The sequence below is a fragment of the Sphaeramia orbicularis genome, chromosome 14, assembly GCF_902148855.1.
Source record: "Sphaeramia orbicularis chromosome 14, fSphaOr1.1, whole genome shotgun sequence".
Classification (NCBI taxonomy): Eukaryota; Metazoa; Chordata; class Actinopteri; order Kurtiformes; family Apogonidae; genus Sphaeramia; species Sphaeramia orbicularis.
Window position 1 is genome coordinate 34601702 of NC_043970.1, and position 18460 is coordinate 34620161.

The 18460-nt window shown below is 38.0% G+C and overlaps 2 protein-coding genes across 4 annotated transcripts; both read left to right on the top strand.

Annotated features, from left to right (window-relative positions):
- The first annotated feature begins 1626 nt into the window (after window positions 1–1626).
- LOC115432450 (protein FAM111A-like) lies at window positions 1627–7601 on the top strand. 3 transcript variants are annotated; one of them, XM_030153295.1, is made up of 3 exons: window positions 1627–1798; window positions 3470–3712; window positions 4919–7601. In XM_030153295.1, exons 2-3 carry the CDS (start codon window positions 3536–3538, stop codon window positions 6785–6787), a joined length of 2046 nt encoding a protein of 681 aa, XP_030009155.1. In that variant the 5' UTR covers window positions 1627–1798; window positions 3470–3535; the 3' UTR covers window positions 6788–7601. The 3 variants fall into 3 exon arrangements, with proteins under 3 accessions (XP_030009155.1, XP_030009157.1, XP_030009156.1); XM_030153297.1 differs by having other exon boundaries at window positions 4922–7601; XM_030153296.1 differs by lacking the exon at window positions 1627–1798 and adding an exon at window positions 2144–2288.
- Window positions 7602–8023: 422 nt separating this feature from the next.
- Window positions 8024–18442, top strand: LOC115433292 (DNA-directed RNA polymerase III subunit RPC9-like). The gene is made up of 6 exons (XM_030154617.1): window positions 8024–8204; window positions 9846–9882; window positions 9990–10088; window positions 10198–10292; window positions 10427–10484; window positions 16344–18442. The coding sequence occupies exons 1-6, from the start codon at window positions 8197–8199 to the stop codon at window positions 16488–16490; spliced, it is 444 nt and encodes a 147-aa protein (XP_030010477.1). The 5' UTR covers window positions 8024–8196; the 3' UTR covers window positions 16491–18442.
- The last annotated feature ends 18 nt before the right edge of the window (window positions 18443–18460 follow it).

Here is an 18460-nt window from a genome sequence, read left to right on the forward strand (position 1 = left end):
TGTAGTATGTCAGGATGCTTTGTATGGCACATTGGTAAAAAGACATGAGCAGTTTCTGAGAGAGATGGTTACTCAGAAAACTAGAAGCACTCGGACCTCCGCCAAGGCTGATCAGTGCCCCCCACGCCAAGGAGGTTATGTTTTTGCCAGGGTTTGTTTGTCTGTCTGTCTGTTTGTCTGTCCGTTAGTGTGCAACATAACTCAAAAAGTTATGGACAGATTTTGATGAAATTTTCTGGTCTGCACCCACCCCCGTGCCCCCCCCCCCACCAAGATACTGGTTTTTACCAAACTGAAACAGATCTACACCTACTATACACCATGGTCTGGAAGGAAACTCAGTTCTAACATCAGGGTTTGATGAAGACCAGAGGTTGCAACGCATTGGCTGTATTTTAAAAGATTGCCATGAACTAATAAAGGCATTTTATTTTTACACAAGTCCTGCAGTGTGCCTTGGGAATGTTATTTGAAATCTGGCATGCTAATGCAGATTTTTTTTTTTTTTTTACTCTAAAGAGATATACCCTCTGCTTTGGTCAACAGAATTCTTCCTCTAAACATCAAATCTCGTTATAGCCATGAATTTATTTTTTTCTGTACTTTCCCTGTAATGGGGTCAAACTTTAGAGTGCATCTGTGATTTTCTCTTGTTCATTGCTCATTTTTCAATGTTGTTACCACCTACTGACTCCATGCGCAGGGGCGTGGTCTGCTTCGGCAAGGTGATTAAGAACAATTGTGATTGGTGGATCACTGTGTGCAGTGTGTGCCAGGTACCCAGGTTGAAATTAGATGAGAACACGTTGAGTTCATTTGCCTCCTATATTTCAGGACCTGCGACGTGACTATTGCACACACATGCACTGCGATGATGATGCTCAAACAACATATTGTTCAGCTCTAATGTCACTAATATCTTACTTTGGGATAACTGGAGTTTTTATTGACATTCATTAGGGCAAGATCATGAAAGTAGCTTTGAATTTTATATTGCAGTCATTTCTGTGTACTTTTCTTTTGTATTGCAATGTAATTTGATAGAATGTCCTTATACCTGATCTGTATCTGACTGATGATTTAGTTACTATGATGTCATAATATTGTGGGAAAATCTCTTTAGAAGTCCTCATGCCTCCTTAAACTAAAATACATACATTTTTTTAGTCCATGTACAAGTCAGTGATTAGTGATGATGAAACTCCAAAAGTTTCAGTCTGTAGATAATGTGTGATGCGGTCACTCTCTTTAATCTGAGTGACTTTAACTTCAGAAAAGTGTAATTACAACACCCTCCCCTCAATGTATGGTATGTTGTCAGATTTAGAGACTCCATCATCGTTACATAAACACTGACATAAATGTATAAAATAAATTACTGCATGATATTATTGTATCCTTATGTGCATTCTACTCTACAGTCTGTTAGATTATGATTGTAACTAGCAATTCAAAACTAAAGGGGAGAAGAGGAGAGGGAGCCAGCTGCTAAGATTCGCTTTCATTTCTCTGTTATTTCAATGTAATCACAGCAGTACCAGTAACGTGTTAGAAAAGTATGGGGGCGGGGCGAGTGAGCTGGTGTGTGTGTGTGTGTGTGTGTGTGTGTGAGCAGAGGTGGGGAGAGAGAGAGAGAGAAAGAGCGGGCAAATGAAAAGAAGCCAGCTGTTACGGTTCATTTTCATTTCTCGGTTTGTTTTGGTGTAATTACAACAGTAACGTGTTGTTTCAACCAGTGCGAAATAAACACTTGTCTAACTTTCCGACATCCTGTGACTCACCACATCACTAGTTTTTGGTACGTCTGCTTATTTTAAAACTTTATTTAACACTTATAGAGGGTAGGAGGAAAGACGTTTTATGTCCTTCGCGTTCTTTTCGTATGGGTTACAATGTGAATTCTAAGTAGTAATTCTAATCACCATCATTTGCAGTTTGACATATTGTTAATAAAACTGAATCGATTCAGCTGTACTGTCTTTTCCGCCAAAAAGTTGTCAAAATCACATGCCTCAAAGCTGGTGGAGGTAGAAGTGCTCAGCCCTTTTCTTTTTCTTTTTTTTTTTTTTTTTTTTTTTTTTTTTTACCACGCGTTCTAGACTGTTCTAGAGCCCAGTGCAGAGATTTACGTCACGCTCTGACGTCGCCGCTACGCATGCGCATTGTAATCTGTCACACTGTCTCATCTACGCATGTGCATTGCATGTCTGTCAGAATATATCGCAATGGCGGGTAGTACGAAGCGGAAGAAACAAACAGGCAGGAATATATTCATGCGAACAGTAGCGGTAAGTGCACATTCATTGTATTCTTTCACATTATAACTTTTAATAATTGAAATATTTTGAAACAAACAACCATACAGCCTGTCATATAAGCATTCAGCTCAAGTCGCGGGCAGGGCAGTTGTCAGTCAGGGAATTCCCTGGACTCTCCCGATTCAAGCAGGATCTGGAACTGTACATTATCATTCATCACCTGTACATCTTGCACATTTTATTGATACTGGACTTAAACTGTGTGTGTGTATTTTTTTTTACTTTTGTATTTTAATTCTTGACCGTTTTTATAATTCATTTTACTCATATAAACATAAAAATAAATTTCGTTGCACTGTACAATGGTAGCCTCACAGCAAGCAGGTCCTGGTTTGATTTCAATCAGGGACTTGTGTGGAGTTTGCATGTTCTCCCCATGTTTGCATGGCTTCTCTCAAGGTACTCTGGCTTCCTCCAACTATTCAAAGACATGCACTGATAGGTTAATTGGTCTACCTAAAACTGCCCATCGGTGTGAATGTGAGAGTGATTGGTTGTTCGTCTCTGTTGCCACGTTTCCACTATGTGGAACCAGCTGGACTCGACTCAGGTACCAGGTACTATTCCTGGGGACCATTTCCATTACAGGATACCACCGACTTTAGAGTACCTAGATGTCATAGCGACACGGTGTGTAACTTCCATGTCGTCTGCTCAGAGAGTTTCTGATAAACTTGCTCATTGTGTGTTGTCCTGTCAAGCTCACGCTGAACTTTTTCATCGGCCACCAAGAACAGAAATGTCTGAATCTCCTCGACCGACCACAGTCTAGATTTTCTCTCAATGTGTCACTGGTCCCACACGTGGACACTCGTGGGCTCATAAAAGGGTCAACTGCTGTACAACTAATTGTGATTGACACTAGTGAAACTGTGAAAACCACCATCACTAAAATATGCAACCATGTTACAATATCAAAATCAAACACCACAGTGTTACTTTTTGACTAAACTCATAGGAAAAGAAGAACAGCGTGCAATGAGATGATGCCATCATGAGTGCAAGTCAACACCTGAAAAACTGTGGAAATGTCAAAAATATTTGTGTTTCACCCAAATATTAACATCAATAAGGACAGTTATCACCATTATGTGAAATAATCAGTTGTTTCAAATAATTGTGAAATGCTTATTTTTTTGTATTTGTGACAGGCCTGCTGACGTGGACAGACAAGACTCAGTGACTGCCTTCCATCCTCAGTCACATTAATCCTTCGTATGCTCTTCGGTGAGACACCACATACATACAGTGTAACCAGCCTTCAGATGGAAACCTCTAAAACAGTGATGGAACCAAAAGCAGAAACCTCTAAAACAGTGATGGAACCAAAAGCAGAAACCTATAAAACAGCGATGGAACCACAGGCAGACAAACCAAAACCAGAAGTTGTGAAGGTAACAGTTTGTTTCTTTTCATTAATCTCAAATGTACAACAACTTTGTGTGCTTTTTAATTGTTTGAATTCTGAATGATTTATTAATATTTTCCATAGAAAAAATAGTAGGTGGATGAAACATTGGTGGTTATTAGAGCCTTGGATATGTCAAAGGTTAGCAAAAAAATGGATTTGATTTCATTAATATTTTTTCTGTAGAGTCAGATACTCCCTCTGGTCACTCTTGTGGACAGAATGCCCCATTGACTTCCATTATAACCACGTTTTTTAATCTCACTGCCATTATACTTTATAAACATACTTTCTGTAATGTTATCATTTTAAGTAGAAGAAAACTAGTGATATTTGACATTTTAACTGAATTTCACCAGTTTAAATCTTTTTCCCATTGTTGGCTAATGCATGAAATTCTTGAATTTTTATGTGTTATATTTTGGGGCCATAGGAGCACCAGGGGGCCCAAAAGTGATTTGTGTGTGTATAAAATAGTTTTTAAATCAACACCTGATTCATTAGTGTGGGCATTTATTGTGCAAACTGTAACATCTTTGAAAGCTTCAACAACACAATAGATACATCTGAACATATGGAAACCCACACAAAAACAAATCACATTTGGGCTCCCCCAGTGGTCATATGGCCCCATAGTATAACATAGTATAAGAATGTCATGCATCAGCCAACAATGAGAAAATGGTTGAAACTGGTGAAATATCCAAGGCTCTAATAACCACCAATCTTTCATCCACCTACTATTTATTTTAAGGAAAATTTAATTTTTTTTTTTTTTTTTTTTTTTTTTTTTTGTTATAAATCACTTAAAGGGTAAGAATCCTGAGAACCGTTAAATGTTTGGTAGTTTGGAGCAGGGGGAAGTTGTTTAAGAGATTTATTTAAAAAAAAAAAAAAAAAAAAAAAAAAAGGAAAAGAAAAATATTGGTGTATGCTGATTTTATAGTAGTTTTCATGTGCATGTACATTTTTGTCCACAAAGGTAACCAGAGTACAGTAAATTTGAGGAGGGCATGAGGGTTAAGTGTTTGACCTTTTATTCCAATACAATGATCTGATTTTTAATTCCATTTCAACTCGGTAGTTGGTATCTATTGTTTAGAGACCTTGTTTTATCAGTAATTTCTTTTATTTTTTAGGAGACATGTCTTGAATTGCTTTTTTAAAAAAATGTTTCCTTGTCTTTTTCCAGAAGAAATCCCATGCACCCCATACCTTTGAATGGACCACCAGTGGCAAGACACCCACCACCGTCACCTGCAGTGTAGCTGGAACTGTTGAAAACTCTTTGAGGATGAGCCCTGAATTTACAAAACTTGAGAGAAAGAACAAAAAGAATAAAGAGCTTGTTGTTTGGCAAGGTAGGAAAGCAATTAGTTCACATTTTCCATGTAGCTTAATTAAACCAGGAGAACGCCTAACTGTCAACTATGTGAAAGCTCCAGAAAAGCTAAAGCAGCCATCTGGTCAGTCAGGATATCCCCGGAGAGGGTTATCTGACCAATATGTGGTGTTTAATGTACTGCCTAAGGGAAGCAAGAATGTAGTGAAAATCCTGAGGAACCCAGCAATAGCAGCACGTGCTCAGGAACTAACAGTTTATGCACACAAAGGAGAAAAAGTGAAGCATGCATTGAAAAGAGATGGTCGCTTTCAAAAGACCATATTCAACAAAACCTGTGCACTTGCTGACACCAGCACTGATGTAAACACAGAAATGTCAAATCTTGTTGATGATCTTGATGGTAAAACTTTCCAGATCATACTGCTTGATAAATCATGCCCACCAGACAGTCAGCCAGGCAGTCTTGATGACACTTGCGCAGTTCAAAGTGAATCACCACCATCTGATTTGAATGAAAACTGTGATCCTTCTCCGTCTTCTGCTCCAGCTGAAACAGATGGGAAACCAAACCTGAATGACTTTATGGTTTGTGTAATCCCTGGTTCCCAGAAAATATGTGAACTCTTACGTTCACAATTACAAAACTGGGTGAGAACAGAGCTGGAGGGAAAACCAAAACAAAGTGTGCCTAGGCTTCTTAGAGCAGAGTTTGGAAAACGTCGTGAGACTTCTTTTGAGGTAAAAATAGGAAAAACACTGATGCATTTGAGTGACTCTGTGTGTCAGGTCAGAGTAGATGGAAGTCCTAAAGGAAGTGGTTTTCTCCTGTTTGACACTTTTGTCCTCACAAATGGCCATGTACTCGAAGACATTTTTGATTGGACCACATGGCAACTTTACGGGAAAGTAACTGTCCATTTCTCTCATGAAAGTCAGGGTCAGCCTGGGGTAGGACACAAAGTGCAAGAGGTTGTTGCCGCTGAATATGGAACTGATGAGTCAGGGTACAGCCGTGACTGGGCTCTGTTGAGTCTCTGTCCAGATGAGATGTTACCTGATGAACTGTTGAGCCGCTTTACATCTTGTCCTCCAGGTGGTAGTATTTATATCATAGGACATCCAGATGGTGGTGTGAAAAAGATTGATCCCTGCTTGATCATTCCAACTGTCCAGCGCAGGAAGGCCGTACGCCACCATAGACTAGAAGTAGAACCTTACAGTGCAATTCAGATCCTTACACCAGCTGTCCTTAAAGGTATAGAAAGAGAGATTACATTCAACGGCCAAATTTTAACTTATGACACCTGTTTCTATTTTGGTTCATCTGGCTCTCCTGTCTTTGATAAACATTGCAAGGTTGTTGCTATGCATTCTGGTGGATACCCCTACAAAACCCTGAAAGGCAAACATGAGAGTGTCATCGAGTATGGATATCCTTTGTCAGACATCATCGAACAAATGATCATCCAGTTAGTACAAAGAGAAAAACTGGATGTGGTGACGAAATATTTTACTAGCAAATCCTCAAAACACGAAGATGTGTTGAATAACTTGAAGAAAGTGGTTGACATCAGAAAATACCCAAAGTTTAAAACTGCAGTAAACAATCCAGAGATCAGAAATAATGAGAATTTGAAGACGTTCTTTGAATTCTTCGCTCAGACAGAGGAACCAGAGCCAATGGATTATAGTGGGCACCCATGGCTCAGATTGTAGAGCGGGTCGTCCAATAACCGTAGGGTTGGTGGTTCGAATCCTGCTCTGTCCGTGTGCTGTTGTGTCCTTGGGCAAGACACTTCACCCTCCTTTCTTCCTTGTATGAATGTTTGGTGGTGGTGGGAGGGGCCGTAGGTGCAGATTGGTAGCCACGCTTCCTTCAGTCTGCCCCAGCTGTGGCATCAGAGGGAGAATGTGAGAGTGAATGAATAATGGGTCCTCTGTATGCATTCATAGAAAAGCGCTATATAAATCTAATCCATTATTATTAAATAAATGTCCAAAGATAAGATGCAGTATGACTGGAGAGTTCACGTTTACTGTCAAAATCACCACGTTGATTATGTGTTGTATGTACTTTTTCTGTGTTGAAAAATATGTAAAATTGCAATTGTCTTAAGTACCTCCAGTTTTGTATTTGGAATTGTTGAGAAAATTAAATGTAAAAAGCCCAGTTTGTTTTGGATACCTGATGGGGATATGTTGAGTTGGTTATTTGAAAATGAAATATATCGTTTGGCAAGAGTTTTGGGGAGGGCATGGAAACTTAGACAAAGAACTCTGTATCTGGAACTAAAATGACCTTGTTTCATGTAATTATTTTTGGGATGAGTATATGCTTTATATGTTGTTCATCTTCCTGTTTTGAATGTCAATAGTGTCTTATAAGCCTATACTGGCAGGGCACATAAGTGTTTGACACTTAAATAAAATATTCATTCATTGTACTTTTTTTTTCTTATAATTTTGTTGCATTTTTAAATGTATACTTTTGTGAGAACGTTGTTTTTAATGTGTAAATAAATTACTACAATGCTAATTTTGTGTTGTACATTTGTAAGCAAGTTAAGATCCAGAAGATTTGGATTCAATAGCCTCAATCTGTTATTTTTTGTTTGTTTTTTTCTCACGAGTCTTGAGTATTTTTTTTTTTTTTTTTTTTTTATTGCTTTGTGGCTTTCCTTTGTACGGTGGAGAAATATATTTTGCATTTTAATCCAGTGATGTCTTGACTCCCCCTTAGTTTCTGCAAAAATGATTACCATGGTTTACATTTGAGCTATTAATTAAAAAGAAAAAAACTATAGACGTGTTTTTATCAGTCATAAACATTGACTGTCCAGTTAGTGATCACATATTGACCTGTAACAATAGGGGGCAGCAGAATCCAAACATCAGCCACAGTAAACAGGGCTGACTTTACAAACGATGCAAAAAGTCTTATAATACTGGAAATCAAAATGGTGGAAGGCAAGTTGTACCCACTGTGCGGAGATATGAACAATAAACATGTGGTTCCTACATTGTTACAATGGAACCAGATTAATTCGGGCGGAATCTTTCTGTAGGTCTACGTTTTCGACACGGACGGTTTTTTTAAACGGACGAAACGCTCAATCCCTGGCGAAATGGAAGTGTAAGTATTGAAAAGTGTGATTCGTAATTAAGAATTATGTGTGAGTCTGTCATATGTTACGCCGTTAATCATTAGACATGACAGAATTGTGTTCAGCAGCTGCGTCTTCTGCAGTTTAATGTATTTATGAGACCATTTGTTCGATCTCAGCTTAAAGTCGTATGTTTAATTATTTCGCCAGTAGAGAGTTATTCTGAGGGTGAAAATCTGACTTTGTGTTTATTTGGTGGTTTGGATTCTAAATAGACAGGGAAAAAAAGTTAGTAAGTCTTTGCACAGATATGACTTTTGTCTGGTTGAAGAATAATCAGCGAATTATACATATATACCCTTGAAGAATTTTTTCATCAGGTATTTTCTAATGCCGGTCTAGAGAAGGGCTATTTTTCTGAGTTTAATATCATAAACAACATTCTTTTTATTTTGCGTATTTTGGTTGAACCAAGTCTGGAAACTTGTGATGAATAACATCCACTGCAAAAGAAAGTATTACATCAGTTAGTATTTTTCAGCTAATTTGTAACATTGTAATAACAGACGTGTCTACAGAGGTCCATTAAATATAAACTATAAAGGAATATAATATAAAAGTCCATTTGTCTGATCACATTTTCACAAGGGTCATTCCAGTCATTCAGTGTTTGATGTATCCAGATGTCTCCCCAAGTCCTGGTCTTCATTCACTGACTCAGATGATGTTATCATGACTGTGTTCACAAAGGTGGAGAGAACACTGCAATAAACTCAGATTTAATGCTTGTCTTTTGCTGTTCACGTTAATTTTTAGATGTGGCCAAAATCCGATTCCGAATTTTCACTCACAAAAGAACAATATCCAGTACACAAGTATTAGGTAATCATTTTTGTGTTGATATGCAATGAAAGTTAGCAAATTCATGAGTAGATGATGATGAGATAGAAAATAAAACACTGTAATCTGAATGTTAGTTTAGAGAGATAAAAATGTTACAGGAACTCAGATATGACTATTCAGATTGAAATTGCACTGCAAAATATTTGTATCTGAGGACCGTATATGGAAATGACCCAAATCTTGATTGAAAACATCAGAATTTATGTGATTTGGCCATGAGACTTCCACTGGCACTTCACACTTTAAACTCAATTGAGTCTTTTAAAAAGCAACTGATGACCTTCTTGTTTAGACAGACTTTCAGTTAGGGGGGTTTCATCACCATTTGCTTTTATGTTTTTTTGTCTGCATATACCTGCGTTTGTTTTTTTTTTGTTTGTTTGTTTGTTTTCTTTACTTGTGTATGTAACTGTGTTTTTGCTGCCTATGTATTTCACTTCTGATTTTATTGTAAAGCTCTTTGTGAAATCTTTCTGCAACAAGTGCCATATAAATAAACTTTATTATTAATGTTATTATTATTATTATTAGTAGTAGTAGTAGTAGTAGTAGTATTTGTGATATTTGCACATCTGAGGAAAATAAAATCAGTTTTGTGCAGCTCTTCCCTGCAGTGTGCAGCCTATTTAACCTTAGTAATGTCTAAACCACCAACTTTTGCTTAGTAAAGACTGTGACACACTGTCATAAAGCCTAAAATCACACATACTGTATAGCCTTACATTCAATACCCACACTGAGGCATTTCTTTTGTGTTTATTCCTCAGGAAAAATGCGAATGCCGCTATGCTCAGTAACTATGAGGTAAGGCAATGTCTTCTACCTCTGTGATTTATTTTCAAGCGTTTCCCAGTTTAGTTGAAAACATTTTTAGAGCTTTACCTCTTTACCTGCTTGGGTGTTTCTCCCAGATATTTAAGCTACTGACAGATCTGAAGGAGCAGAGGAAGGACAGTGGGAAGAACAAGCACAGCGCCGGGCAGCAGAATCTGAACACCATCATGTATGAGGTCAGGACACGTGCTCTGCCTCGGCTCACTGACTATAACCTGCTGTTGTAGCCTTCTGTGTTTTGTTTACATCATTGCTAAAGGTCTTTTTGTCTGTATTTCCACATAGACGCTGAAGTACCTGTCGAAGACACCATGTAGCAGACAAAGTCCAGAGATCGTTAAAGAGTTTCTCACCACCATGATTCCTCATAAACTCACAAAGTCAGTGACATCTAACAAATGCACAAACATTGTCCTTGCACTTCAGTATTGGACCACTCATAGTATTTTTGTGGATCAACAGACATATTGTTTGAACTCATCAGTGTATTATATTTATATTTTTGTCCCATCAGAGCAGAAAAACTGCAACTTTTAAACCATCGGCCCCAAACTGCCGTGGAAATTCAGCTGGTAAGTGTCATTTCCAGTTACTGCGTATTACATTACCTGTCTACACTAAATATCCTTGTTGAATTTTGTACAGCCTGTCCAAAAAAATCTACTCTTGAATTTAGTTAAGCAAATAAATAAGATCCTTCCATTGGGTAATTACTGCAGTGAATAGTCTGTTTCAGCAGCAACAAGTGCTTTAATTCTAACTGATGCAGTGAGTAGCTTCCCATTTCTAAAACAACCATCAGTTTGATGGAGAGCATAAAGATTGGACTATGTTTCATGGAAAGGGGTCATGTGGTCTGATGAGTCCAGACTGACCCTGTTCCAGGATGATGGACGAATCAGGGTGAGAAGAGAGGTGGATGAAGTCATTACCCAACATGCCTGGTGCCTATAGTAAGGCAAGGCAAGGCAAGTTTATTTGTATAGCACATTTCAGCAACAAGGCAATTCAAGGTGCTTCACACAGGACATTGAAATAAAAGAAACAAAAAGAAACACATTTAAAACATTATAAAAGAAACATATAAAAGGTGATTAAAAACAGCGAGTAAGAAAACAACACATAAAATCAAAATAAAATAAAATAAAATAAAATAAAAATAAAAACACACACATATTAAAGTAAAAGTTGCAGTGCAGAGTTTCAAAGAGAATATAAAATTTAAAAAGTCAAAAGCCTTTTAGTCAAAGGCAGCAGTGAACAGGTGAGTCTTTAACCTGGACTTAAAAGAACTCAGACTCTCAGCAGACCTGATATTTTCTGGTAGTTTGTTCCAGATATACGGAGCATAGAAACTGAACGCTGATTCTCCATGTTTAGTTCTGACTTTGGGAACACAGAGCAGACCTGCACCAGATGACCTGAGTGGTCTGGATGGTTCATACTGGACTAGAAGGTCTCTAATGTATTTTGGGCCTAAACCATTCTGTGCTTTATATGCTAGTAAGAGAATTTTGAAGTCTATTCTCTGAGAGACAGGGAGCCAGTGTAGAGACCTCAGAACTGGGCTAATGTGGTCCACTCTCTTGGTCTTAGTGAGGACTCGAGCAGCAGCATTCTGGATCAGTTGCAGTCGTCGAATAGACTTTTTAGGCAGACCAGAGAAGATACTGTTACAGTAGTCAACTCGACTAAAGATGAAGGCATGGACAAGTTTTTCAAGGTCTTGCTGCGACATCAGTCCTTTAATCCTAGAAATGTTCTTGAGGTGATAGTAAGCTGACTTTGTAATTGTTTGTATGTGGTTTTTAAAATTCAGGTCTGAATCCATGACAACACCCAAATTCCTGGCCTGGTCTGAAGTTTTTAACTGAAGTGACTGGAGCTGCATGCTGATTTTAAGACGTTCCTCCTTGGGTCCAAAAAGGACTACCTCAGTTTTTTCTCTGTTTAACTGAAGAAAGTTATGGCCCATCCATTCAGATATTTGCTCCATGCATTTACCCAGTGCTTGTATGGGGCTATGGTCACCTGGGGACATTGAAATGTAGAGCTGTGTGTCATCTGCATAGTTATGGTAATCTATTTTGTTTTTTTCTATGATCTGAGCCAGTGGAAGCATGTAGATGTTGAACAGAAGGGTCCCCAGGATGGAGCCTTGGGGGACTCCACATGTAATTTTGGTCTGCTCAGATTTAAAGTTACCTATTGACACAAAATAATCCCTGCCCTTCAAGTAGGATGCAAACCAATCAAGAACTGTGCCAGATAGTCCCACCCAATTTTCCAGTCGATCAAGTAATATATCATGGTCGACTGTGTCGAATGCAGCACTAAGGTCCAGTAACACTAAAACTGAAGATCTGCCATGATCTGTGTTTAAGCGAATGTCATTAAATACTTTGAGCAGAGCTGTCTCAGTGCTGTGATGTGGTCTAAAACCTGACTGAAAGACGTTAAAGCAGCTGTTGACTGTTAAGAAGTAATTTAGCTGTTGGGACACAGCCTTTTCAATGATTTTACCTAAAAAAGGAAGATTTGATATCGGCCTGTAGTTGTTCATTGAGGTCTTTTCTAGAGTGTTCTTTTTTAGGAGCGGCTTAATAACAGCTGTTTTCAGGGTCTGTGGGAAGACTCCTGAGCTTAGAGATACGTTTACAATCTCTAACAGGTCAGATGCCATGACATGTGAAACTTTTTTGAAAAAATCTGTGGGTAAAACATCTAGACAGCAGTAGGAAGAGCTCAGCTGGTGTAGAATGTCCTCCAGATTTTTGTCATTGATTGGATTAAAGTGTGTCAGGGTGTTTAAATGGTTTTCAGACAGCACAGATCCTGAACCTGGTGTTGAGGAATTCACGGCCTGTCTAATATGCTGAATTTTTTCTGTAAAGAACAAAGCAAAGTCATTGCAGGCCCTGGCAGAGTGAAGTTCAGGTGCTATTAACACAGGGGGGTTTGTTAGTCTGTCAACAGTAGAAAACAGTGCTCGAGCATTATTTTTGTTTCTGGTGATAATGTTTGAGAAGAAAGACTGCCTTGCATTCCTCAGCTGTAGATTATAAGTGTGAAGTTTCTCTTTGTAGATGTCAAAATGAATCTGGAGATTTGATTTTCGCCACCTGCGTTCAGCTTTCCGACACTCTCTTTTTTCATTTTTCACTGCCATGGCATTTCTCCATGGAGATCTTTTCTTGCTAGACACAACCTTCAACTTAATGGGAGCAATGGCGTCTATCACATTTAACATTTTAGAATTAAAGTTATTCACTAGCTCATTGACTGAACCACAAGGCAGGGTTGCTGTAGAAGAAAAAAGTACATTAAACATTTCACTGGTGTTTTCAGTAATGCATCGCTTCTCGATAACTTCTCTCTGATTACTTGTGTGCACAGAGATAGAGCTCTCAAAGAAAACACAACAGTGATCAGACAGGGCCACATCGCTCACAACAACCTTGTGTATGTTTAAACCCTTGGAGATAAGCAGGTCCAGAGTGTGCCCCCTGTTATGTGTGGGTTTTGACACATGCTGACTCAGCCCAAAGCTGTCAAGAGTACAGTACAGTTCTTTAGCCCCTCTGTCCTGGGGGTCGTCAACATGGATGTTAAAATCCCCAACAATGATTATACAGTCATATTCAGTACAGATTATGGACAGCAGTTCATTAAAATCATCAAAAAAGTCTGCACAGTATTTAGGTGGCCTGTAGACATTTGCTAATATGGCTCGAGGGGAGGACTTCAGCTGAAGAGCCACATATTCAAAAGTAGAAAAATTACTGAAAGATAATTTTTTAAATTGGAAAGAGTTTTTGAATAAAACTGCTACCCCCCCTCCTCTCCGATTCACTCTGGCCTCACTAATAAAACTGTAGTTGGGAGGGGTTGACTCAATGAGAACAGCTGTGCTGTTGTTTCGATCCAACCAAGTCTCAGTTAAAAACATAAAATCAAGGTTGTGTTCTGTGATAAAATCATTAATTAAAAATGTTTTTCCAGCCAACCATCTGATGTTCAGTAAAGCAAGTCTTAATGTCATAGGAACATCCTCTATAATTGTTGGGACAGACTGTGATTCACAGGGAATGTTCTTTAAGTTTAACAATCTGGTGCCATCACTTTTGTGCCCCCAGTTTCTCAGCACATTCACCTTTGTTCTTCTGTGACCAATCAAGACAGGAATTTTGTAAACTGAAAGCATACAGGGCCCCGGCTTGGCCTGGGATGACTCATGACTGCTGGTAATCCTGCAGCCTGGACCCAGGGCACATCAGTTGGTATAGTACAAGTCTGTGGGGACAGTGTTATGATCTGGTGTTGCTCCAGTCAGTCAGGTCTAGGTTCAGCAACGTTATGTGCCCAAAAAATAAGGTCAGCTGAATGATCAGATCTGAACATCAATGGATTTTTTTCTTGGCTGATGACTCAGACATATTCCAAGATGATAATGACAGGATTCATCAGGCTCAAACTGTGAAAAAGTGGTTCTCGGAGCATGAGAGATGGTTTTCACACATGAATTGTCCTCAAAGTTGACGGCACAAGAGGAATAAGTGCTGTGACATTTCAGAAGTTCACTGAAACAATGTCCCAGTGAATTGAAGCTAAAGGCTAAATAAGGCTTAGGCTAAATATTAAAGCATGGGACTTTTTTGGTCACATTGTGTCTCTCTATGATGACTATAAATAGTTTTCTATCAATAGTAAGACTCACTTAGATGATACCACTATGAAATGAATTTTGCTGTAAATAAACGCAATGAATACTGAGCATTAGTCACAGAAATGGAAAAGTGAAATGATGCAGCTGCAATTATAATTAATTCAAATGCAAATACAACTGTCTTTGTTACTCAGAAATAGCCACAGATCAAATATAATAGTCTAGTTCCACAGTTGTATGTCAGAATAAGGTGACTATTCCAGTCGAGCAGGACAGGGCATTCTTCTTTCTGCTATCTGTGTTTGAAGTCCTGCTGTCAGTGTCAGAGCACAACAACCTCTGAGCTGCAACAACAGCTCAAATAACAATTATGTATTTGTATGTGCTGTGTTCTTTTGTAGGATTTATTAATTTAAGCAACAGAATGTGTTTTGTTCTGTGCACATGCTCCAACTTTTCTCGATACAGTATTTTACAAAGGCACCGTCGCTGCATCCTGCTGTCAGCACCACCTAAGACAAGTGTCAACAATCCAAAAAAACAGTTTTCCCCTGTATTCCTGAACCATAGCGTAGTTCTACGTTTTTTTTTTTTAATTATCCCTTTCAGAGGTAAAATATGCTGAATCGTACCAACTTTGATGAGATGAATTGGAAAACAAATGACAAAAGTGATGGTTGACTACTTTTTCCAAGGTATACGATCAAGTGTTATTGTATCCATACATAGGTTTGTATATATTTATTTAATAGATAAATTTTGAACTACTAAGAATCTAAAACATGAATGCATTTTAATGTACACACAGTGTTTTGTAGTGGAACTGTAGCTCAGAGACAAACCTTCCTTTTGAGTAAAACTGAGTTTCTTGTTAATTCTTAGATTGCCAATATTGTATATTGACTTTTTTAGTGGTGACCCTAATTTGTCACACTAATAGTGACGCAAGTTTGACTAGTTTTATTATAGTTTTATTATGGAGGCATTTTGCTTACAAACCAGTGTAGTTGGAAGTGCCAGACCTGTCTCCAGTGCTAACAAAGTGATGGGTCTGGCTAAGACTACAGCTGAGGTAACAAACATACAGTCTATAAACTCTGTTTTGTTTGCTGGTGTTATGTTACATGAATAGTGTTTGTTTAGTAGTAGTTGCTGTCATCTGAATCCTCCTGCAGCTACACAGGAGCTGCTTTGAAACTGCACACTTGCTTTTACGGTAGAAGTTTATACTAAACTATATTGCTATACAAATATAATTTGTCTGTTTTGTTCCCATAGTAAAATGTGTATGTTACACACAAATAATTTTATTTAGCACAGTTTATTAGTGAAAGGGGAAAGTAAGCAGGAAAAATATCCCACCAGTGCAGAACATGGTGATTGTTTATAGTGAAGTTGCACTTTAATTTCTGGAAAATAAAAAAAAATTAGTTCAGTCACAGTAATGACTTTCTTGTAAATTTGAGAGGTTTTCCCCTCAAATTTATTACTTTAATCTCAGAGAATATCTTAGTTTTTAATGGCACATTCCTAAATTATTCTTGAATTCAGAACATTTTCCTTGAAAAACTATTTGGTTTTTGTTTTACTTGAAATGGTGGTTAATTTGTATGTATATTACAACATTGTTAATACTTTACAAGTCAAAATCTATGTGACTGTTTATATTAACTGATATTTTTATGTGATTAAATTTATAAAACAGACTTTCATTCAGTGGTTTTGTCCTGCAGATTATGTAAAATGTACATGTTTGTGTTTGCAGATGGTAGAGGAGAGTGAGGAGCGCTTATCAGAGGAGCAGATAGAGGAGCTTATCCAGACCATTGCAGAGATCCTGCCTGGTGACCCAGAGCAGGAAAACACAGCTCCAGCAGACGCAGAGATGGATGAAGCAGGCGAACAGTCATGACAGCGGCAGGACAGAAGTGAACCAAAGGTGGAAAACTGAGACAGACGTATTACATAACTGGACTGGTTTCTATCGGCCTGCACTATGCTCCATATCTGTGGAACTGGATAACATGCTCATAGAAGGCATGTACAGTGACCGGAGGATTTATTTATTTGTTATTTTTTCCCAATTTATTATCAGTGCATGTATTCATGTCAAACATGCAAACAGTTATACAGTTTGTCTTTTTTGCATTTGATTTATAATGTGTAATTCAAAACAGGGTTCAGTGCTGTTATCCTGCTGTATTTATAGTTTCTGAGTTAATGTTTGTTGGTTTTTACCAGGGTGCAGGATTTTGCTCCTTATGAATTGAAATCAAAGCAGTTAAGAAAATTAATAAATAATTTATAATACATTTATATAAATTGCTTGTGAACTTTCCTCCTTGGCTGTGCTGTATTTCTGCAATCCAACTGCTTTCAAATGGACCTACACAGTCACTCACCTCCTGGTGACTCATGTTTATCAATATGAATCCTGAATTGGCATAACTTTGAAAAAAAAGAAATCTGTGCAAGGTGATTGTAGTGGTGTGCCTGTGGTTCTGCTTGAGTTCACTTGTTCAATTAAAAACACATTTTGCCTGCGTTTATAATAACATTTGTAACTCACTCCAGCCTGATTTGCCTGCATTCTCTTCCTGCTGAAGATCAGGTTTCAAGTTCACTATTTACAGCGTAGTTTTATTAAGGCGTCTGAGATTGAAAGAGCCAAAAACCAATGGATAAGATTCTTTCAAGCTGCAATACAACAACACCCAAAATAATGACACGCTTCATTCAATAAAGCTCAGGCTCTGCTGCATGAACTTCACATTTTATACTAAGAGTAGAGTTGTGTCTATATTCATCTATTGCTTAAAGCATAAAAAATGCATGCTTTTTGTTTTGTGAACATGTCAGCTGATGGTGGTGCCGCAGTGAATTGTGGGATGGCATCCCTAACCTCCTTTTGCAAAGCACAGTCTGGTAAAGGAGATGCTAAAGGAAACATTGAATCTCCTCTCCTTTGCATTTTACATATTCAGCCAGCTCATAAAAAGATACAAAAGACTGAAGATGTCTTCAGTCTGAAAATCAGTCTATTTGATTATGGCTAACGTTCTATTAGGAACCTTCCACTACAGTTTACAGCTAAAAAGGGATGTTTCCGTGTTCAACACCTACCCAATGCTTTGTTTAGTTGTTTAACTTTTAGTTGCCATGAGTAAACTAGTTTTCCAAAAATAAAGATTTGTGTTTGTACAATATGACTCTGTTGTTCTAGACGTAGTATCTGTGAGGTGAGAAATTATGTTTGTAAAGTAAGGACCAGGAAAGCATTTGTTTATGGAAGCTAGACAATTTCAAGGGGATTTTTTTTCAACATCGTAATTGCAAAGTAATATAAATTTAAGGCCACCAAGTTTAGAAAATAAGTAACTGGGGATAAAATTCCAAACTGAAAGGGGGTTTTGAAGAAATTGTTTAATCCAGTTTATTTCAAAGGTGTCATTTAGGGTTGAAAAGTGGAAAAAATTTAGACCACCATGTTTGTACGAATTCATTAAAACTGATTTCCTAATGTAATGTATCCTGTTTTTCCATACAAAATTATAAAGTATTTTGTCAATAGATTCAGCAAACCTTTTGTCCACAGCAAGAGACAAGGCTGCATAAGTCAAACGAGATATTCCCTCTGCTTTGGTCAACAGAATTCTTTCTCTAAACGTCAAATCTCGTTATAGCCATGAATTTATTTTTTTCTGTACTTTCCCTGTAATGGGGGTCAAACTTCAGAGTGCATCTGTGATTTTCTCTTGGTCGTTGCTCATTTTTCAATGTTGTTACCAGCTACTGACTCCATGCGCAGGGGCGTGGTCTGCTTCGGCAAGGTGATTAAGAACGATTGTGATTGGTGGATCACTGTGTGCAGTGTGTGCCAGG